The sequence below is a fragment of the Staurois parvus genome, unplaced genomic scaffold (assembly GCF_062004578.1).
Source record: "Staurois parvus isolate SC_StPar_1 unplaced genomic scaffold, SC_StPar_1.0 ptg000448l, whole genome shotgun sequence".
NCBI lineage: Eukaryota > Metazoa > Chordata > Amphibia > Anura > Ranidae > Staurois > Staurois parvus.
Window position 1 is genome coordinate 3,707,310 of NW_028318244.1, and position 24,960 is coordinate 3,732,269.

The 24,960-nt window shown below is 44.7% G+C and overlaps 1 protein-coding gene across 1 annotated transcript in view; it reads left to right on the forward strand.

Moving 5' to 3' along the window:
* The window catches only part of LOC149453559 (integrator complex subunit 9-like), a 29,870-nt gene extending 10,140 nt beyond the window's left edge, over window positions 1-19,730 (forward strand). The window contains exons 3-9 of the mRNA XM_089688186.1: window positions 57-117; window positions 2,052-2,223; window positions 3,797-3,921; window positions 4,698-4,865; window positions 8,921-9,019; window positions 14,612-14,749; window positions 16,781-19,730. Coding sequence (XP_089544312.1) covers window positions 57-117; window positions 2,052-2,223; window positions 3,797-3,921; window positions 4,698-4,865; window positions 8,921-9,019; window positions 14,612-14,749; window positions 16,781-16,957 — 940 coding nt within the window. The 3' untranslated portion in view covers window positions 16,958-19,730. The remainder of the gene's footprint in view (window positions 1-56; window positions 118-2,051; window positions 2,224-3,796; window positions 3,922-4,697; window positions 4,866-8,920; window positions 9,020-14,611; window positions 14,750-16,780) is intronic.
* The last annotated feature ends 5,230 nt before the right edge of the window (window positions 19,731-24,960 follow it).

The window sequence follows — 24,960 nt, forward strand, 5'->3', positions numbered from 1 at the left end:
AGTGGATTCACCTGCTATCTTTCTTTTTTTTTTCTTCTTCCCATCATATTACCCAGGCTGTGTCACAACAAACAGACCAAAGTCTACCTACCTGAGCCACCTTTTCCTCATGCTGAGGTGAGAAATCCATTCTACTGGAAAGGTAACTTCATCAGTAAAATGACAGTGGTCTGTATTCAACCTAAACCAGGAAATAAGGGTATTGTGTGAAGGACTGAGAGGAACGAACAGCTCTTTAAAGTGAAAATAAAATCCTCCTATCCTTTACAGCAGCTGTCTCCAGCCTTTTTGGCACCAGGGACCACTTTTGTGGAAGACAGTTTTTCCATGGACCCGGGGGGGGGATTGTGTGGTTTAAGGTATATGGCTTGCCTCCAGATGGCTAATATAGACTGCACATGGTTTATTGCATTGTAAAATCTCTGCCATCACAAGAACACGCATTTTATCATAGCCCCCCACACCAAATCACATGTGTAGCAGCATGAATGAATGTACAAAACAGAAAAAGGGAGTCATGTGATGCGCTGAATTGCGCACCACACTGCTCCTAACCGCAACCAGGAACAGACAGCTGCCAGAGCGGCAAAGCACTCCAGCATCTGTCCGTTTCAATGTGAACTGTGTGGCATGGTTCCTAACGGACCATGGACCAGTACTGATCTGCAGCCCAGGTGTTGGGGACATTTGCTGTACAGCCAAGGAAACTGCCATTTTAGCCTCTGTTTGATTGGTAGTTGCCATGGTGCTGCACTTGTAATCAGTTATGACACCAGCCATTTTATGGCTTGACAGCTCAGTCGAGAGCAGAAACAACTGTGACAGTTTTTGTTCATGGCTTGACTTGAATGTAACTGCTTTGGGAAGTATGGCATTGCCTTCTTTAACCATTTCAATGACACTAGAGGGGACAGGAGCATCTTGTGTCCTAGCAGTGAAGGGCACTAGGTAGCACACTGCTTCCTAGCGACAAAGGAAGTTATGCATGAGGAGCTGTCAGTGTCCTAATGGCAAAGGATGCTAGGCAGCAGTGGATGCTTTCATCCTAGCAATGATATACACTCGACAACAGGAGCTGCCTGCGTTCTGGAAGCAAAAGATGCTAGGCAGAGTCCTGCATCGCTAGGTGACATCCTAGCAACAAAAGATTCTAGGCAGCAATAGCAACCTGCCTCCTATTAACAAATGATGCTCAGCAACAGTAGCTACCTCTGTCCTAGCAACAACAGATGCTAGGTGGTAGGAGCCACCTGTGTCCTAGAAACGAAGGACGTAGGCGGCGAGAGTCCCTTGTGTCCTAATGAGGAAGGACATTTGGCAACAGGAGTTGCCTGCATCCCTAGATGAAGGAAGTTAGGTTGCGGGAGCCACCTGAATCCTAGGTGCTAGATGGCAATAGCTGCTTACATCTTGGCAACAAAGATGCTGCAGCTGCCTGCATTCTGACAATGAAGGATACAAATTGGTAGGAGCCACCTTTTCCTAAAAACAGAGGATGCAGGGTTGTAGAAGCTGCCTGCATCCTAACAACAAAGGACACTGGGTGACAGGAGCAAAGAAAGGCAATAGGCAGCATCTACTTCCTACAGGAAAAGAATCTAGGCCCGATGAGCCATATGTGTTCCAGCAACGAAGGTTGGCATGCAGCAGGTGCCGCCTGTGGCCTAGAAATGAAGGACGCTAAATGGCGATAGCGTCACTCACTCCAGGACAATTCAGTGCTGGAACTTTCTTTTTAGTGATATCTAGTAATCACTGTTCTTTTTAATTTATAAAGGAAAAAAGACCAACAATTATGAAAATTAAACTATTTCCTCTGTTTTCTAGTATAAAACATATACAAAATACCAGAACAGTAGGACCCCCCCCCCCCCCCCCCCAAAATGTCCCTGTTTTGGAAAGGGGACAATTGCGATGCATTGCTCCAGGACATTGGTGGTCAGTGACTTTTTAACACCCCCCCATCCAAACAGAGTGCACAGATTGATATTTTGGTGTTGCCAAGATTCTATGATTAACCCATGATATCTTCTGTTCTTCATTTCTATCAGCTAATCCAGACTAACAAGCTGAAACATTACCCCAGCATTCACGGAGACTTCAGCAATGACTTCAAGCAGCCGTGTGTAGTGTTCACCGGGCACCCCACCCTGCGATTTGGAGATGTGGTGCACTTCATGGAGCTCTGGGGGAAGTCCAGCCTGAACACCATCATATTTACTGGTATATAGAGCCTTGCATTGTGCCATCCTATCTGGTCTGATTTCAGTTTCAGGAAGTGTGGACTTCTAGTTCTAGAATGCAATGTCTTCGGTATCTGTTCTGTGTATTTCTCAGCTTGTCATTGATCTGGGACCCCAAATGTCAGTGTGTCATTGGTCTGGGACCCCAAGTGTCAGTGTGTCATTGATCTGGGACCCCAAATGTCAGTGTGTCATTGATCTGGGACCCCAAATGTCAGTGTGTCATTGACCTGGGACCCCAAATGTCAGTGTGTCATTGACCTGGGACCCCAAATGTCAGTGTGTCATTGATCTGGGACCCCAAATGTCAGTGTGTCATTGATCTGGGACCCCAAATGTCAGTGTGTCATTGATCTGGGACCCCAAATGTCAGTGTGTCATTGATCTGGGACCCCAAATGTCAGTGTGTCATTGATCTGGGACCCCAAATGTCAGTGTGTCATTGATCTAGGACATCAAAAAGCCAGCGTGTCATTATTCTGGGATTCTCACAAGTGTCAGCGTGTCATTGATCTGGGACCCCAAATGTCAGTGTGTCATTGATCTGGGACCCCAAATGTCAGTGTGTCATTGATCTGGGACCCCAAATGTCAGTGTGTCATTGTTCTAGGGCCTCCCCAAGTGTCAGTGTGTCAATATTCTGGGACCCTCGTGTTGTCAAGTGTGTTTAATGTTCTGGTGCCTCGCCTAGTGTGAGCGAGTTATTGTTCTGGGATGCTGAAATGTCAGTGTGTCACTGTTGCACTCCAAAATACTAATATGTTATTATTCTAAGACCTCCAGCTGTCAGTGCATCATTATTCTCGACCCTATATCATCAGTGTGTCATCGTTCTGGGACCCCCAAATGTCAGTGTATCATTGTTCTAGGACACCCAAATGCCAGTGTCAATTGTTCTGTGATCCCCCGTGTATCACTGTCATTTACCTCAAAATATAAAAGGACTCATTAACTCAACTTACACCCCAGTCACACTGATCCTGAGTTTGAAATCATGCGACTTACAGTGAAGTCACATGATTTCAAATTTGGGTGACATGCCGATTTGAGGTGCGATTTGCATAGAGATCTGACACAGATGTCTATGCGAATCGCACCAAAAGTAATGCATGCACTGCTTTGGAGATCGGTGTGGCTCCCACCAAGTTGGAACTGCACCGATATGACCGCTGTAATTGCAGACAATAGGGTGCTACTTAACATGCAATTTGAAAGTCGCAGGGCATGCAGATCGCATGTCAAGTCGTGACCGGGGTGTTAATTAGCCAATCTGTTTGGTCAACAGAATCCCCTATGCTGCAACAAAATCTTGGAGTCAGACAGTCTCTGGATAGCATCTAATTGGCTGTGCTGTTTTCCTTTTGGCTAAATGGTCTTCTCTGGGATTAGCTCATACAGTGTTCCAATGAACATCGCATTTTTTTGGCACCAAAACCACAAAGCTGAAAATGACTGTGCTGAGTTCCTAGTGTCAAAATCCCAAGTACTGTCATTCAGTGAAATGAAAATCCGGATTAGCCATGGTGTAATACTATGATATGTTTTGCATGCAGAGCCAGACTTTTCCTACCTGGATGCCTTGGCCCCATACCAGCCGCTGGCCATGAAGTGCGTTTATTGTCCAATTGACACCAGACTTAACTTCATCCAGGTGACAAAACTGCTGAAAGAAGTTCAGGTGAGTCCATAGATCCAGAGGCACTTGTACCACTTAACTGAAAACCTTGCTGTATCTTGGGAAGGGAACTGCCTGCATCACAAATCCAGCATCCGATGAGTGCTGTATTTTGGGGGGTTGATCCACCCCTTTATAGAGTGCTGTGGACAAGTTACCCATTCTTGTTTCTCTTGGGAGTTCCATTGGTTGGGGTTCCCCATCATAGTTCCCAAAACTTTTTTTTTTTTTGTCCTATTGGATGGCTTCGCAGGAACCACACGAACTTCGATTGATCTATGGCTGTTCCCGTTTATTGATCGACTTCCTTTTGATCAATCTATTGGCTGCAGCTCTCATCAGTGTATTCTGATATCAGGGGAGTCTCTCCACTGTCAGAATGCAAAGACCCAGCATTGAGAATTCCTGCATCCACATCCAATGTGACTGGGGAAATTGTTTTTGTTTTGTTTTTTGTTCAGCCCTCTGGCCGTATGAAAAAACCTGAATCGTGTGCCTAGCTTTACTTCTCATAATAGCTGATTTCTGTTGCATTCCCAATAATAAAGAAAATAGATTAAAGTATAACAGGGATAGAAGGACCTTTTTGTATTGGCTGACGCAAATGTGTAGATTTAGGAGCTCGAGCACAAACATATCTCATTACTAGTGTCCTTAAGAGACCACAACCATTAGGTGATGCAGCTCCCCTTGTGAAATAGGAGCTTTGGATGAATGGACCCTTTTACCTAATAGGAATACTGCCCTCTAACTTTCATTGTGTTGGCTTTGTCTTGCAGCCTCTGCATGTAGTATGTCCCGAGCAGTACACTCAGCCACCAGCTGCCCAGTCCCATCGCTCTGACCTCATGATAGACTGCCAGCCTCCCCCCATGTCATACCGCCGCGCTGAGGTGCTCGCCCTCCCCTTCAAGAGGCGCTATGAGAAGATCGAGGTCATGCCAGAGGTGAGTGCTACACAATCTCTATATCTGTATGTTTGCATAATTTTTGTAAACAAGACAAATAATGTGCCATTTTAATCACTGGTGAACAGACGAGGAGGGAGATATCTATAGGATGTAAAAATAGAAAAGCCTGCTTTGTATTTCATGGTCATGCTCTCATTGTAAATAGCAGCATGAATGGAAAAGGAAGAAAAGCCTGTACGGAAAAAAGTTATTAGGTGGAACTTCACCCTAAAAGAGACATTCCGCTTTATGTCCTCCTCTCCTCTACCACTTTTGGCTCTTTTTATTTTTTATTTCGGATGGGGGGGGGGGGGTACCTGGTTTTGTTAGGTACCTGCTCCCACTTCTTCTGGAATTGCCTAGGCAATTCCACCAGAAGTTCTCCCCCCTCCTGACTCTGCCCACAACCTTATGGGACATTTCACAGGTCCCAGGAGGCTGTGGGTCCATTCACATAGTACAGCTTGTGCAGTGGGAAGCCATCTGTGAGGCCATTAGGAATCACAACTGCCTTCCCAACGTAAACATGCTGAGGACCAGCGATGAACCAGCCTGGGTGAGGACAGTGCTGGATCCCTGGACAGGTAATTGTCCTATTAATACAATTCAGCAACTCCAGTATTTGTTGCTGTTGGTTTTTAATTTTTTTCAAACAGACTGAAGCTCCTCTTTAATTTCTTCTTCCCCTCTTTAAATATACTTACTTTGCCATGTAAGACAGTACGGTAGGGATTGGGAATGTGTTTACGACAGTTGTGTTAAATCTTTGTTAACGGTTTCAAATACAAAACAGGATTGTAGGATACAAAGACAAAGGTCCAAATGTACCATTCAGAGTAGCAAAAACATATAAAAATGCAAGAAATGGCAACTAAGAAAATAAGTGCACCACAAAAGTGTGAGCGCACAAGATACTCCGACCCCACACAGAACACGATGGACCAGAAATCTCCTGGGACCAAGGTGATTATATATGAACGTACCCAGGTATGAGCAGTCTATCAAAAGCTGAAAAGGTAGGGGAGCTACTCAACAGGGACAACAACAGGGAAGGGGTACAAAAGTGCAACATTGGGTATGAACCATATAATTGGTCCCAGAACCCTGATCTAATGCTACAGGGGAGAGAGAGGGAAAGCGAAATGGGGGGGGAGGACCAAAGGGAAAAAAATGAGAAAAAGAAAAGTACTTCTGTAGCCAGGAGCGGGTAACCAGATAAAATGTAAAAGGTCTGTAAACTAGGGTAAGTGCTTATCCCTGCCCTGCGAGGAGGTCTCGTAGCTCAGAGGATTCACAAAACATTTTCCAAGAAAGCCAAAGTTGGTGGCATTGTTAATAAGTATACAGTTCTTGAGCCAGAAGGGACTCCATCCTGTCAATATGGTCCATTTCCTTAACCCACTCTACCAAGGAGGGAACCTGAGTCTTCTGCCAATGGCGAAGGATCACTGTTCTTGCCATTGTCAGGCAGAACCCCGGTAGAGAATTTGCACTAACCAGCGGTGGGAGTCCTTCTTTCATAGTAAAAAATGTGATCTAATCACCACAAGGGGGAATAGCATATTCCGGAAGAGAAGGGTTGTAGGGCCCACCCAAGATGACTGCCCCAAACGAGACATTGAATTGTCCCAAATATGCAATAATTGAGACATAAGGAAAGGCATAGAAGAAGGGCCTCGGAAAGCAGGGTCAACCCAGGGTAGCCCCTGGAGATCATGGGGGTGGGGGGGTTCTCCCATTGGGAATATGCAACAGGATGCAGAGGAACACTAGAGACAAGTTGCAAGATCCACTATATAGAAGCGGGAAACAGCATAAGGGAAAAAGGATGGACAGCACAGAAAAAGGTAAAAATAGTGTGGACTAAAAATGAATCAGAACCGTCTATCTACTGGAACACAGTGTACAGAATATATTTTGTTCACTGGCCCAAGTAAGAACCAAAACACACAAACTTCTGTTTGCATAAGTACCCGAGGGCCACACAGTATGTTGCAAAAGTCCTCAGGTTGGGCACCAGAAGTATAGATGACTAGGGGTATTAGTTTTCTACAAGGGGGTCACCAGAAAAATAAATGCCTGGTGACATCATCTTGTGCTTTCGAAGGGGAATTCTCCCATGAGTGATAGTAAACCCACAGACACACGCACCATGTGATAACATAGGCTCTAAAGAAGTCTGTATAATCGCATGACATGGAAACGGACGTGCGAGCCATTGGGGGGACTTCTTCACATTCCCTTGTTTGCCATCATGAACCTATATTTGCAGGATAAGGGCCTGCGTCTATGAAAGTTTAGTGAATTCTAATGATGTCATGAGATTTTAAAAACTCAATTTCTGTAAGTTAGTGAGCAGGAAGAAAATACTGTTCTTGAGGAATAAAATGTAAAGTAGTTCTAAAGGTTACTTTATTTTTACCTTCGTGCATTCACAGCATTAAGGTAAAAAAGTCTCAGTACGTTAATGGCCCCCCCCCCCAGTCCTAAAACACCTGTCATGGCCAGCTGGGTCCAGGATCTGTCTGCGTTGCTCCAAGAACTTCCTGTATTCTCAGCAGACACAGAGGGCAGTGGAGCAATGGTTTCATGCTACCATCAAACTGCTGGGAGGAGGGAGCAGTGACAGCTTGCTGGTATTGTGTGCGTATATATATATATATATATATATATATACATACACACACAGCTTGACTCCAGGAAGTGAGCACAATACACGTGTATCACCAGAGCAAAGAACTAGCTAAAGAGATACCCACAAACAGGAGGGCAGCAGCTTTGAGACCCCCAGCTACAGGAGGAAAAGGACATTTCCCAAAGGAGGACTACACAGGTATGCATGGACCACCTCTTCTAACAAAAAACAGAGAGGGAAATTTTATCAAAACTGGAGCAGCTGTACGTGGCAAACAAATAAGAGAACAAGGGAGGCACACTGTAGTATTATTGTGTGCTTTATTCAGCAAAGGTAAGTAACCCTCACAAGAGTCTAAAAAATGATCACTTGTCATCAGAAATGCACAGGTTCAGTGCAGCCCAAAAGTCCAGGGATGGAGTTCTGCTTTCACGAATGGTGAGTAACGCAGTCACAGCAGTCCCGGCATGGGAACGCCGACCAGAAATGAAGGAACCTGCGTGGAACACATGCGACCCTTACAGTGAAGTCTTGGACACGATGAACCCAAAGAGGACCTTAGGGGTCTACAGCCCAAAACATTTTTTTTAAACCATAAAGGGTCCCTGAAAAAAATAGAGACAGGGAAGAATTAACATAATGTGAACAAAAGGAGAGGGGTAAAACCAACATAAAGGCGCAAAAGGTATGTGTGGTCAGATGGGAGAGGGATTTAATATACATACACTAATACTACACTCAGTGGCGCCTCCCTTGTTCTGCTATTTGTATTGCCACACAGAGCCTGCGTACTCTGAGGAATGGCTGCCACAGTGGATGAGGGTACCCCCCGCCACACATATGGACTTATGAACTGCACCCTGGGCTTATGCTATCCATCATAGTGTCCATTCTTTTATGTTCCATCACTTGTAGTCCCATTTGTTGCGCCTCTGCCCACTCTGTTTATGTACATGGCAAACAATCAGCCTCTTTCATTTTCAAAGCTTAATGAACAAGCAGGAGATAGAAGCCGATTGGATACTTTGTACAGCTGCACCAGATTCTTTCCACTCCCAGTTTTGATAAATTTCCCCAGAGTTCCACTTTAATAATAAGTCCAAAAATAACCACTTCATTTGTATTAACAGACCCTCTGGGGTTTATTTACTAAAGCTGGAGAGTCCAAAATCAGACTCCCTTCTGCATAGAAACCAATCAGCTTCCAGGTTTCATTGCCAAAGCTTCATTGAACAAGCTGAGGTTAGAAGCTGATTGGTTTCTATGCAGAAGGGAGTCTGATTTTGGACTCTCCAGCTTTAGTAAATAAACTCCCTTGTGTCTATAAATGCCATGATTTATCTCATCACATTAGAAATCATGTAACGGGGTCCAGTATGTTTTTATATTCGTTGCATTTTTTCCTTCTCATGTTTAGTTGGCTGAATCTCTGGTGCCGATGGAAATTAAACCTGGCGTCTCCTTAGCTACTGTGTCTGCCGTTCTGTATACAAAAGATAACAAACACATCCTGCAGGTGAGTGACAGGGTCTGGGGCTGGGAGTTCAGTTACAGGTGGAGAAGCCAGTTACCTGGATACCCCAATGGCGTCTTCTGCAGATGTTCAGTCACTGATCTTCCACTCAGTAAACACAGCCGATATATGTAAGCCCTGTGACAGATTTACAGCATTGTGTGCCACAGTTGGGTACTGTATTAACTGCCTCCCGCCTGCCATATAAGGAAATTACGGGTACAAGGCGGTTCTCTTGTTCTGGGAGGATGCCATATGACGTCCTCCCACTCTAACCACACATGCGCGGCTCCGGGAGCACACAGCGTGGTGATCGGTGGTGCGCTGTGTCCCTCGGACACAGTGGATCAACGGAAAGAGCCAAAGACATTGGCTCGGTCATGTGATCAGCTGTGTCCAATCACAGCTGATCGCATGTAAATAAGGAAATGCCGGTTATCGGCATTTCTGTCCTCACGAGCTGTCACGCTGACAGATCGAGAGAAGAGGCGGTAATCGGCATTTCTCAGAGGGGACATGTACACTGATCATCAGGGCACTGATGATCATTGTAGCCCCAGCAGTGCCACCTGTCAGTGTCCATCAATGCCACCTGTCAGTGCTCATCACTGCCACCTGTCAGTGTCCATCAGTGCCACATCAATGCCACATATCAGTGCACATCTGAGCTGCCTTTCAGTGCCACCTATCAGTGCTAGTTAGTGCTGCCTATCAGTGCCATACATGAGCGCAGGCCTTTCAGTGTCCATCAGTGCAACCTACCAGTGCCTCCTCATCCGTGCCACCTATCAGAGCCCATCAGTACAGCCTATCTGTGCCCATCACTGCAGCCTCATTAGCGCACATCAGTGAAGGAGAAAAATCACTTATTTACAAAAGTTTATAACAAAAACTAAGAAAACTTTTTTTTCAAAATTTTCAGTTGTTTTTGGTTTGTTTAGAAAAAAATAAAAAAACCTGGAGGTGATTAAATACTACCAGAAGAAAGCTCTATCTGTCTCAAAAGAATGATAAAAATTTCATATGGGTACAGTGTTGCATAACTGCGCAATTGTCATTTAAAATGTGACAGCGCTGAAATCTGATATTGGCCTGGGCAGGAAGGGGGTATAAGTGCCCTGTAGGCAAGTGGTTAATTAAAACCTGGAATGTCAACAAAGCTGACGCTATGCCGAGTTTTCTCTAATACCAGCCCAGTTGGTTTAATCAATGTCTTCACGGGATTGCTAAGTCCCTCTAATCACAGGGCCGCCCAGGTGGAGTGCTTCACACCTGGAGTTTTGTGCACCCAGGATGGGCAGGTGCAGCCTGTCAAAGTCTGTGGCAGGCTGCGGCTGGACAGGGCTGAGCAGTGTCCTGAGTGGTATTTCCCTTTAGGGCCCTGTGCATTCAGGGATGAAGATCCGGAACTCAGAAGACCTATGTTGTGGTCCTTCATTTTAAACGCAGGTACCAGTCTGTTCAGCCTCGTAGCCGCAGCCTACCATAGACTTTGACAGCTGCACCTATCCCTCTTAGGCACACTGCACCTAGATGGCCTTAAAAGAATTGCAGCCACACAGTGGGGCTACTAATCCCTGCAGGACTCAGCCAGTCATTGTGCATGAGCTGTCAGTGTCACCAGGCCACTGGAGAGCCTGACCCACTTCAGGGGTGAAGAGCAGAGTTTATTGTGGGCAAGATACCATCACATGCAATGACACAGACTAGGTGCCATATGGATGGAATTTAGAAATCCACACTTTATAATGGCTGTAGAGAGGTCAGCCTGCATTAGAATCAATGGGAGTATGGAAAACAAAGGTTCCAGACAGAATTGTCCTATGTTTGTGGGCCAGAACCTTTTTTCCTGCTGGTGTGTACCGTTAACTAAGTAAGCAGAATAAACTGCCCCACCTTCTTCTCTTGGGCTACTCAAAAACACCGGCACTTAGCAAAGGCTCCTGTCCACATATAAACTGTAAAGTAAAATGATGAAAGCCGGTACTCAGCATCAAGTCCCTGCAAAGTCATATTGAGTATGTGGCTAGGACTAACCCTAGGTTCACATATGTGCGGGTGGTGCAGCTGCGAATCCGCACGAAAATCCGTGCAGCCACACCACCCGCACAGAGGAATGCGGACCCGCAGGCGGGTGTCATTAGTTCTAATAGCACGCCACGCACACTGGAAAACGCAACCGTATTGGGAACCGAGGTTCCCATGCGGGCTGCGTTTTCAGAAGACGTGCAGTGACTTCTTCCCTGCGTGTCTTGGGGCATGGGAGTCCATTCAAATGAATGAGCTCTCGTGCCCGTGCAAAACGTTGTCCGTGAGGCCGCATATATGTGAACCAGGGGTTACGCCTCTTTGTAGACAGACACGCATCAGCATGATTGTCCAGAGCTGTTGGTTCACTTTGAAATAAACACTTGCAAGAACTTACTGGTGTGTCCAAGCTTTCATTGGTATATGTTTAACTGCCATGTGCAAGTTCTTGTACACATCAGCGGTGCTTGTTCTAGCATGCAATGTTAACTTGTGGCCTATCCAGGCATTTTTTTCTATACAGAGGTTCTCCCAACCATGTGGGCACAAAAAGTTTCATTTAAATCTCTTCCCTAATAGATACAAAAGCTATAAATCCACTTTGTTAGCATCAAATGCCAGGCAAACTCTGATATTAACCAATTCAATACCGGGCAATTTTACACCTTCCTGCCCAGGACAGTTTTCAGGTTTCAGCGCTCTCACACTTTGAATGACAATTGCGCGGTCATACATATTGTACCCAAACTAAAATTTTATAATTCTCTTCACGCAACTAGAGCTTTCTTTTGGTGGTATTTAATCACCGCTGGGGTTTTTATTTTTTGCTAGATTAACAAAAAAAGACCAAAAAATTTTTTTAAAAAAGTTTTTCTTTCTGTTATAAAAGTTTGCAAATAAATAATTGTTCTTCATAAATTTAGGCCGAGATGTATTCTGCTACATGTCTTTGGTGAAAATAACCCAAATTAGGATGTATTATTTAGTTTGTAGGAAAGTTATAGAGTTCACAAACTATGGTATAGATCTGAATATTGATCAATCCTGAAGTACTGACAGCCAATCTAATTTCTTGAGGTCCAAGAATGTCAGAACAGTACAGATATCCCCAAATGTCAGAACAGTACAGATATCCCCCAAATGTCAGGACAGTACAGCTATCCCCCAAATGTCAGAACAGTACAGATATCCCCCAAATGTCAGGACAGTACAGATATCCCCCAAATGTCAGAACAGTACAGATATCCCCCAAATGTCAGAACAGTACAGATATCCCCCAAATGTCAGAACAGTACAGATATCCCCCAAATGTCAGAACAGTACAGATATCCCCCAAATGTCAGAACAGTACAGATATCCCCCAAATGTCAGAACAGTACAGATATCCCCCAAATGTCAGAACAGTACAGATATCCCCCAAATGTCAGAACAGTACAGATATCCCCCAAATGTCAGAACAGTACAGATATCCCCCAAATGATCCCTTTTTGCAAAGTAGAAAGTCCGACGTACTTCATAAGAGGCATGGCGAGTTTTTTGAAGTTGTATTTTTTTGTCATAATTTTTCGGAAAATTAAAAAATTAAAAAAATTAGTTTTCACTATTTTTTATTTTTTTTTACATATTGTCACCAGTACAGTACAGCGTCATCATATAACTGGCATGGCGGTGATCAGGGACACTGACTGGTGACAGTATGAAAAAAATATATATATATTTTTTTTTAATTGTTTTTTATTACATTTTTTTTCTTTTTTTTTTAAGATTTTTTTTCATATTTCACTATGACCAAAGTAGTACAATGTTACCATAGTAACATTGTACTACTTTGGGGAAGTGATCAGTATTTTTTTTTTTTTTTTTACACAATTTGCTTATAGCAAAGAATTACTTTGCTATAAGCAAGCATTTACTTGAATGACATTGATTCATCATTCAGGTTTTTTTTTTTTTTTTGTGCTTAGCTGTGATTTGGCCACAGCTAATCACATGACATGTGCATGTGATTAGCTGTGACCATTCACAGCTAGACACTAGTATACAATGGATGGCATGAATGAAGCCATCCATTGTATACAACTGTCATGTGACCTGCTGTGATTGGTCACAAGGTACCGGCAACGGGCCGATACTCAGATCTGTCATCAGCCGTGTCTGAGGTACATGGCCGGTGACAGATCGCGTCGCTGCACCGCTCTGCAGGAGCGCAATCTGCGCATGTGCGGAAGGACGCCATATGGCGTCCACCCGGAACGCTGATGACATTTGCCGCCCGCCATTCGGCCATAGGGCGGGCGGTAAATGGTTAAAATGGTTCCAAAGTCATAATATTTTTTACCTAAGTGCGGTCCCTGCATTAAGGTAGAAAAATGTCCTTGTAGCAATATACCCCCCTTCCCCTTCCCAAAATACTACGTACCTCAGCCCACACTTGATCTAGCGCTGTGCCCATCTATAGCGGCTCTCTCCTTTTTCCCTGCACTCACAGGGCACAGAGGCATCATTGGGAGCCATTAGCTGCTGCTGTCAATCAAATCCTGTGAGCAGGGGGCGGAGCCAAGCCATGCTGTATGAATGCACACAGCCCAACTCAGGAGCAAGCCTGCATGTCTGCCCCCATAGTAAGCAGCTTGTTATGGGGACAGGCCCAGAAGAGAGGGAGTGAAGAGTGTTGGTGGGGGACCCCAGAAGAGGCACTTCAGGGCTGCTGTGTGCAATACCATTGCACAGAGCAGACAAGTAACACGTGTTTATTATTTTAGGTAAAAAAAAGTATCCTTTATCTCCACTATAACTTATAAAAGAAGCAGTGACATCACCACTGTGCTGTGCAAAACAAACTTACAGGAGGGGGGGCAGAGACGAGATTAGTCTTGCTAAACTAGGAGAAAGTAGTGGTGAGTGGTCTTTTAAACTGGATTACTGCACAGATCTGGAAGAATACACCTGGCTCTTATATTTGGATGATATTATTTTTTTTTCGCTTGGAATTCAACTTTGAGCAAGCATAAATGTGCCCATTCATTGGACAGGGTGGAAGTTGGAAGCCTTATGCAGGCCGTAGACGGTTCGAAAATCAGCCAATTTTTCTTCCGAAAGAATAATCGGCCAGTTTTCGCACTGTTAGTGGGGCAATGGCATCGGCCGATTTTCATGGTTCCTCCTCATTTCATTTATCGGTCATGCTGGAAAATTCGTTAAACGACCAATTTTCGAAATCATTGGTGGCAACATCAGATTACAGAACGAACGATGTTTTGTTTTTCAGACGAAAAATCGTTCGGAATTCGAACCGTCTATGGCCTGCATTAGTTGCACAAATAACTTGCTGGTGACAGTGCTGTGATGATTGGTGATGTAAAGTACAGCACAGCATACAGAATGGGTTGTCTGGAGCATGTGACCTCCAGCACTGTGTACAGAGTGGGATGGCTTTGGCTTCTGCTGGCCTGCATCATATGATATTATATATAGGTATATAGGTCTCTAGACCTTTACTGAGTCTGTAGAGGGAAAACTAACCTCCCTATGCTGTTATAATGGAAGTTTCTTTGCTTTCCTGCTCAGCCTCCTCCGAAGACAGCACCGCCTCCGTCAGGGAAGAAGAGAAAGCGAGCCGCAGAGGAGAGTCCAGAGAGCCTGCCATTCAAAGCTCTGTTGAGTGGCACCATTCCCGTGGAGCAATTTGTACAGACCCTGGAGAAGGTAAGTGGAATACCTACAGATGTATTCTGTGTGCCTTCCCTCCCAGCCTGATGTTTCTCATAAGCTGGGATTTAAAGTGGTTGTATAGGCTTGTATGGGTAGCACAGTGGCTAAATGGTTAGCACTTCTGCCTGGCAGTACTAGGAACGTGGGTTCAAATCCCAACCACGGCACCACCTGCCTGGAGTTTGCGTGTTCTCCCTGTGCCTGCGTGGGTTTCCTCTGGGTACTCCGGTTTCCTCCCACACTCCAAAGACATGGTGGTAGGTTAATTGGATCCTGTCTAAATTGTCCCTAGTATGTGTATGTATGAATGTGAGTTAGGGACCTTAGATTGTACACCCCTTGAGGGTTAGGGACTGATGTGAATGTACAATATATATGTAAAGCTCTGCGTAAATTGACAGCGCTATATAAGTACCTGAAATAAATAATAATAGGCTTAAAGTGGTAGTAAAGTCCACTTTTAGATTTATACCTAGAAGTGAGCCTATAATAAGGCTTACCTGTACGTACAGTAAATATCTCCTAAAAATAAATGGAATATTAGGAATGGGTTTTTTAGGTGCATATATTCTACTCCAACACAACATTGATTAAAATGTTAGAATTTATTTTGCGATTCAAGAAGTTTATTCAGGTTTTAGAAAACAGACAAAAAAAACAACATACTAAAACATGTCATTGCATAGTCAAAGCCAAAAACGTAAGAAAGTGAAAGTTTCCCATGGGAGAACCTAACAGGGGTCTCCAAACTATGGCCCAACAGGTGTTGAGGAACTGCAAGTCCCATGAGGCCTTGCAAGACTCTGACAGCCACAGGTAATACTTCCAGAGGCATGGTGGGACTTGTAATACTTCAACAGCTAGTGGGCCATAGTTTGGAGACCCCTAAAAGATACAGTAGAACAAGGCCAGAGCCATTAACCTGTATGTATACACAGAATAAAACAATACAGAGAGGCCTCGTATCCTCGTTTTTAGATGGTAAGAGGAGTCATGATGGATCCCAGTACAAGTCCTTACAGAATAAACGTTTATTGAACAACTAGATGTAAGGTTAGGGATATACCATCAGTAAAGTAAGGGTGGGGAAGTGATGGGCTTGTAGTGAAGGGACTGCAGATGCGCAGAGAGAGAAAAAAAAAATGGGGGTAAGAAGGGGGGAGGGGGAGAATAGAGGAAGATTTAGATCAAAGAAGGATGAATTGTCCCTAGACATTTTTATTCTCTTAAAGAGCCATGGGGTGACAGCAGGAAGGGGTTAAAGCAAGCTATTCCATGCCAGAGGAAGTGAATCTTTATTTTTTTTTTTTCTTAACCAGTTTATGTGCCCAAACGTCCTTGGATGGGAAGAATGATATCTTGGTCATCTTTAGACCAGCAATTCCGCTGAATTGTTTTTACAGGATGCAGAAGGGTGTTTCACTGCCCGCTGCATTTACTGGGCTCTTCAGTGCTATTAGAGAGCCCAGTAGGGATGCGTCCCGCAGCATTTTTTTCCTGAGACACAGTGGGAGGAACAGATGTCATAAAGGCTTTTAATTCGTTGCCATGCCATGTTGGGTATCTATTTACTCATCAAGACACCATCCTTAATAGTTTGCCAGAAATGTGGGTATTAATATTGTGTTTTTGTGCATTTGAATTGTGTTTGAAAAACCACTATGCAAATAGCATGTGATATAAAAAATTTCAAAACCCACCATTGTATTCTCCAGTGCCTCTGCTTAAAAAATATATAATGTTTGGGGGTTCTAATGTAGCAGAGGAATATCAGAATTGGCCTGGACTGGAAGTGGTTAAATTCTTCTTTTTTTTTCAAAACTACATTAAAAACAAATGTACAAAAACACATGAGATCACAGTAACCGGGAAAAAGTAAATATAAAAAACTAGACATAAACATGTAAAAGTATGAGGAAGTGAATCTTTAAGTGTGTTCTATCTTTGTTTGGTCTGTAGTGGAGGATAATGATATTGGTGGTCTTGTCACTGTATGATGTACTGACTGCCCTCTTCCAATTGCAGCACGGGTTCAGCGATGTGAAGATAGAGGACACTGCGAAGGGTCACATCGTCCACTTACAAGAGGCCGATACTCTCATCCAGTTCGAGGAAGACTCCACCCATATCATCTGCGAGCACGACGAACGACTCCGGGTTCGTCTTAGGGACATGGTACTGAAATTCTTGCAGAAATTTTAGACTGACCACTGTTCCAGATCTCCGAGAAGGTACAATTTTTGAACATTGGACTGTATTCCTAAAGTTGGCATCCAGGGCGAGGTCTATCACTCAGTTGCTGTCTATTTGATGGACAGACAATGGTGTTCATAGTAAATTGTCCTTTTAAGAGGATCTTTAAACCTGTGTAAATGTGCATATGTGTACAGATTTGTGTAATTACATGTATTTTTATCTCCAAATGTCGTCTGGTTTTTTTTTTGTTTTTTTGTAATATTTTCATTGTAAAGGGATAGGTTCACATTTAGTAGCATGTTACATATTTAGGATGTAACATGTTACTAGTGCAGCCCCCCTGTTCACTCCTCCATTCCGCATCGTGACAGCGAGCAGAGGTTCTTTTCCCCAATCCTGCGGTTACATTTAGAAAATGCAGGAGTCTGTGAATGAATAAACTGCAAGTCCCATCCGCCACTGCAGCAGACAGACTTGTAGTATCAATGAACTGCGAGCAAGCTGACCGGCATACTTGTAGTTCATTCACACTGCCTACAGCTCAGGAACTGCCTGCCTATATGGAGAGCTCCTGGAACACTATGCACATTTATTTTATTTTTTTTTACTTGGCTTTTTAACCCTTTTGCTGCCAGAGCCGTGTTTTTTGTTTTTTTGTTTTTTTTTTTAAATCCTTTTAGGCCTGAAGATTGCATAAAACCCCCGAAATATTTATTTTCTGAAATCAGACACCCTAGAGAATAAACTAGTGGTAGTCCAATTTTTTATCTTACATGATATTACTGCAAAGATCGGTGGTATTTCTCTAATAGGTGACAATTGGGGAACTAACCCTATATAGAGATTGCATTTCAAAATGAACAGTGGGAGTCCGCAGAAGAGGTGCAAAAAGCCCAACTAATAGATCTCTTAAAGTGAATAGATGCATAATATGAGTCACTATATGTGTTCTCTAATGTCAAAATCCCATTCTATATACAGACAGTCCCCGAGTTACAGATATCCGACTTACATACAACTCGTACTTAGGACTGGAGGCAGCATGACGTCACTCTGGTCCAGGAATCCCCCGGGCGGCCATTTTGCTGTTCCCTGCATGCTAACATCTACTGTCCGGCGGACCTGTCAGCAAACCCACATCATGCATGGCCAGTTAACCTTTCCCTATGCTATCCAGAACATAAAAATAAGTGAATTTGTACCTGTCCCAGCTTACATACAGATTCAGTTTAGGAACAAACCTACAGAACCTGTCTTGTTTGTAACCTGGGGACTTCCTGTACTCACTAAAATAAACAATGCTGGTATATGTCCAGAGGGGGGCACCACCCCTCAACACACTGGCCTTGGGTACTGCATTATCATTATTATTATTATTATACAGGATTTATATAGCGCCAACAGTTTGCTCAGCACTTTATAATGTAACAGGAGACAATACAGCAACAATACAGTTCAATACAAGAGGATTAGGAGGGCCTGATCCTGGGAGCTTACAATCATGACATGTTGGTTCTAAAAAATGCCAAAAAAGCATTTATATAATCGTCCACAAATATTAGCATCTCGCATATAACATTTTCTGAAGAGCCTTTTCTCAAAAAGGTGTTAAACCCAAAATCAAAAAATTTATATATTGTACCTTACCAATTATATGTGGTGGCTGCATCATTTTTCTATTCTTTGGCTTTTCCCCTTCTGTTTTTACCTGGTGATCTGGCCAATACCACACCACCTGTATTGGAACACCCCCACTCTGGAGGAGTGAGCACAGAAGGCATAGCATAGAGCAGCATTATCAGTCTGGGGGGAGGGGAGGGTTAAATGTAGCGGATTGAGAACGAATAACAAATTGAAGCCAAACTCCAGCTCACACTTTATAGTCAGTCTCCTGTACCATGCGGACATGGTACAGGAGACGGTCAGAGACTGTGGACATGGTACAGGAGACGGTCAGAGACTGCGGACATGGTACAGGAGACGACCAGAGACTGTGAACATGGTACAGGAGATGGTCCGAGACTGTGGACATGATAGAGGAGACAGTCAAAGAGTGCAGGAATTGTATATGAGATGGTCAGAGACTGCAGACATGATACAAGAGGTGGTCAAACACTGCTAACATCGTATACGAGATGGTCAGAGACTGTGGACATGTTATATGAGATGGTCAGAGACTGAAAACATGATACAAGAGATGTTCAGAGACTGCAGACATGATAGAGGAGATGGTCATAGAGTGCAGGAATGGTATATGAGATGGATAGAGACTGCAGACATGATACAAGAGTTAGTCAGAGACAGGACTCATGATACAAGAGATGTTTAGAGACTGTGGACATGGTATATGAGATGGTCAGAGACCAGAAATAAATGAATAAGTTATTCCAAAAAAATGCTCTGCAAGCACAGTGGAAATGCACACAAACACGCATGCAGAAACGCACAGTAAATACAGAGATTGGGGTGTGAATGAGCCTTTTATGAGTTGCTGGTAAGGATATCCATAGACAAAAAAGAAAAAAAATCTTTGTAGATCTGCAACAAATTTCACCAAATGCCATTTAGGTGTCCTCATTATAAAAAAAAATACATTTAGGTATACTTATTTAAAAAAAAAAAATACTTAAAAAAATACAATTGGCAGACATTCATACAGCATTAAACAGATAAGGATCTTTATTTTCAGTCAGGTGTCCTTTTTGAATTTGCTGGCACTGTGCCCTAAATAACTGTTGTCATTTTGTTTGTTTTTAAATAAAGATATGCTTGTGTTGAATGGAGTCTGTTGGCAGTTATTTCCCTGCATGTCACTCTAAGCCCCGCCCACTTCACTGTGATGTCATCAACAGATTCTAAAAATAGAATCGTGCAGCAGCTTCAGTCATTCTCTTTGTATCTTGCGATCAAAGAGAAAGCGATTTCTGCGTCTCTGGTGTTTCATTATCTGACACTGCTCAGTGTTGGAAAATGACATATTTTCAGAGAGTGAAGACGGAAAGAAGAGTTCCTCTGAACAACAACAAAGAGGAACATGCGGACATGGTGAACCTCTTTCCAGAGGATCACCAGCACATTGAAAAGACGAATACCACCTCCTCACCAAAAATGAGGGGGTGGAAGGCATTTACGCGTGGATTAAGGAGAGTTGTCAGCTGTATTTGCCCCTGGTGTGCCAAACAGGGGAAGAAGATGGATGCAACAGGTAAGGATTGTGACAGTGACATCTAATGAAAGGCTCTGCCATAGAATATTATGGACGTCACTATCTTTTAAATATCTGAATTATACCCCACAAATCGACAATTTATACATCATTTCACCAACATTTCTACCAAAAACACACATTAGTATTTTAGGGAGAATGGATGCCCTGGGTATTGCTCTATATACATATACTAGCATCACTAATACATACACGTACCGGGATCCCTGCTATATACACCTACCAGGATCTCTGCTATATACACCTACCGGGATCCCTGCTATATACACGTACCGGGATCCCCGCTATATACACCTACCAGGATCTCTGCTATATACACCTACCGAGATCCCTGCTATATACACCTACCGGGATCCCTGCTATATACACCTACCAGGATCTCTGCTATATACACCTACCGGGATCCCTGCTATATACACGTACCGAGATCCCTGCTATATACACGTACCGAGATCCCTGCTATATACACGTACCGGGATCTCTGCTATATACACGTACCGGGATCCCTGCTATATACACGTACCGGGATCCCTGCTATATACACCTACCGGGATCCCTGCTATATACACCTACCAGGATCTCTGCTATATACACCTACCAGGATCTCTGCTATATACACCTACCGGGGTCCCTGCTATATACATCTACCGGGGTCCCTGCTATATACACCTACCGGGATCCCTGCTATATACACATACTGGGATTCCTGCTATATACACATACCGGGATCACTGCTATATACACCTACCGGGATCTCTGCTATATACACATACCGGGATCCCTGCTATATACACGTACCGGGATCCCTGCTATATACACGTACCGGGATCCCTGCTATATACACGTACCGGGATCCCTGCTATATACACGTACCGGGATCCCCGCTATGTACACGTACCGAGGTCCTTGCTATATACACCTACCGGGGTCCCTGCTATATACACGTACCAAGATCTCTGCTATATACGCCTACCGGGATCTCTGCTATATACGCCTACCGGGATCCCTGCTATATACACGTACCGGGATCTCTGCTATATACACGTACCGAGATCTCTGCTATATACACGTACCGAGATCCCCGCTATATACACGTACCGAGATCTCTGCTATATACACCTACCGGGATCCCTGCTATATACACGTACCGGGATAATTGCTATATACATGTACCGGGATCTCTGCTATATACACCTACCAGGATCTCTGCTATATACACCTACCGGGATCCCCGCTATATACACGTACCGAGATCTCTGCTATATACACCTACCGGGATCCCTGCTATATACACGTACCGGGATCCCTGCTATATACACGTACCGGGATCCCTGCTATATACACGTACCGGGATCCCTGCTATATACACGTACCGGGATCCCCGCTATGTACACGTACCGAGGTCCTTGCTATATACACCTACCGGGGTCCCTGCTATATACACGTACCAAGATCTCTGCTATATACGCCTACCGGGATCTCTGCTATATACGCCTACCGGGATCCCTGCTATATACACGTACCGGGATCTCTGCTATATACACGTACCGAGATCTCTGCTATATACACGTACCGAGATCCCCGCTATATACACGTACCGAGATCTCTGCTATATACACCTACCGGGATCCCTGCTATATACACGTACCGGGATAATTGCTATATACATGTACCGGGATCCCTGCTATATACACATACTGGGATAATTGCTATATACACCTACCGGGATCCCTGCTATGTACACGTACCGAGATCTCTGCTATATACACATACCGGGATCCCTGCTATATACACCTTCCGTGATCTCTGCTATATACACCTACCGGGGTCCCTGCTATATACACCTACCGGGATCCCTGCTATATACACATACCGGGATAATTGCTATATACACCTACCGGGATCTCTGCTATATACACGTACCGAGATCCCTGCTATATACACGTACCGGGATCCCTGCTATATACACGTACCGAGATCTCTGCTATATACACGTACCGAGATCTCTGCTATATACACCTACCGGGATCTCTGCTATATACACCTACCGAGATCCCTGCTATATACACCTACCGGGGTCCCTGCTATATACACGTACCAAGATTTCTGCTATATACGCCTACCGGGATCTCTGCTATATACACCTACCGGGGTACCTGCTATATGCACCTACCGGGGTCCCTGCTATATACACCTACCGGGGTCCCTGCTATATACACCTACCGGGATCCCTGCTATATACACCTACCGGGATCCCTGCTATGTACACCTACCGGGATCCCTGCTATGTACATGTACCGAGATCTCTGCTATATACACCTACCGGGGTCCCTGCTATATACACCTACCGGGGTCCCTGCTATATACACCTACCGGGGTCCCTGCTATATACACATACCGGGATCCCTGCTATATACACCTACCGGGGTCCCTGCTATATACACCTACCGGGGTCCCTGCTATATACACCTCCCGGGGTCCCTGCTATATACACGTACCGAGATCTCTGCTATATACACGTACCGAGATCTCTGCTATATACACCTACCAGGATCTCTGCTATATACACCTACCGGGGTCCCTGCTATGTACACGTACCGGGATCCCTGCTATGTACACGTACCGAGATCTCTGCTATATACACCTACTGGGGTCCCTGCTATATACACCTACCGTGATCTCTGCTATATACACCTACCGGGATCTCTGCTATATACACCTACCGGGATCCCTGCTATATACACCTACCGGGATCTCTGCTATATACACCTACCGGGATCCCTGCTATATACACCTACCGGGATCTCTGCTATATATACCTACCGGGATCCCTGCTATATACACCTACCGGGATCTCTGCTATATACACCTACCGGGATCTCTGCTATATATACCTACCGTGATCTCTGCTATATACATCTACCGGGGTCCCTGCTATATACACATACCGGGATCCCTGCTATATACACCTACCGGGATCCCTGCTATATACACATACAGAGATCTCTGCTAAATACACGTACCGGGATCCCTGCTATGTACACTAACCGGGATCCCTGCTATGTACACCTACCGAGATCCCTGCTATGTACACCTACCGGGGTCCCTGCTATGTACACCTACCGAGATCCCTGCTATGTACACCTACCGGGATCCCTGCTATATACACCTACCGGGATCCCTGCTATATACACGTACCGAGATCCCTGCTATATACACCTACCGAGATCCCTGCTATATACACCTACCGGGATCCCTGCTATATACACGTACCGAGATCTCTGCTATATACACCTACCGGGGTCCCTGCTATATACACCTACCGGGATCCCTGCTATATACACGTACCGAGATCTCTGCTAAATACACGTACCAGGATCCCTGCTATGTACACTAACCGGGATCCCTGCTATGTACACTAACCGGGATCCCTGCTATGTACACCTACCGAGATCCCTGCTATGTACACCTACCGAGATCCCTGCTATGTACACCTACCAAGATCCCTGCTATGTACACCTACCGAGATCCCTGCTATGTACACCTACCGAGATCCCTGCTATATACACCTACCGGGATCTCTGCTATATACACCTACCGGGATCCCTGCTATATACACGTACCGAGATCTCTGCTATATACACCTACCGGGGTCCCTGCTATGTACACCTACCGGGATCCCCGCTATGTACATATACCGAGATCTCTGTTATATAATAATACTGGAACCCCTGCTATATACACGTACCGAGATCTCTGCTATATACACGTACCGGGATCCCCGCTATGTACACGTACCGGGATCCTCGCTATGTACACCTACCGGGATCCCCGCTATGTACACCTATCGGGATCCCGGCTATGTACATATACCGAGATCTCTGTTATATAATAATACTGGGACCCCTGCTATGTAGATATACCGGCATCCCTGCTATATACACGTACCGAGATCTCTGCTATGTACACGTACCGGGATCCCCGCTATGTACACGTACCGGGATCCCCGCTATGTACACCTACCGGGATCCCCGCTATGTACACCTATTGGGATCCCGGCTATGTACATATACCGAGATCTCTGTTATATAATAATACTGGGACCCCTGCTATGTAGACATACCGGCATCCCTGCTATATACACGTACCGAGATCTCTGCTATATACACACGTACCGGGATCCCCGCTATATACACGTACCGAGATCTCTGCTATATACACATTCTGGGATCCCTGCTATACACACGTACCGAGATCCCTGCTATGTACACTAACCGGGATCAATGCTATGTACACGTACCGAGATCCCTGCTATGTACACGTACCGGGATCCCTGCTATGTACACCTACCGGGATCCCTGCTATGTACACCTACCGGGGTCCCTGCTATGTACACCTACCGAGATCCCTGCTATATACACTTACCGAGATCCCTGCTATATACACCTACCGGGATCTCTGCTATAAACACCTACCGAGATCCCTGCTATGTACACCTACCGAGATCCCTGCTATGTACACCTACCGAGATCCCTGCTATGTACACCTACCGAGATCTCTGCTATATAATAATACTGGGACCCCTGCTATGTAGACATACCGGCATCTCTGCTATATACACGTACCGAGATCTCTGCTATATACACGTACCGGGATCCCCGCTATGTACACCTACCGGGATCCCCGCTATGTACACCTATCGGGATCCCGGCTATGTACACCTATCGGGATCCCGGCTATGTACATATACCGAGATCTCTGTTATATAATAATACTGGGACCC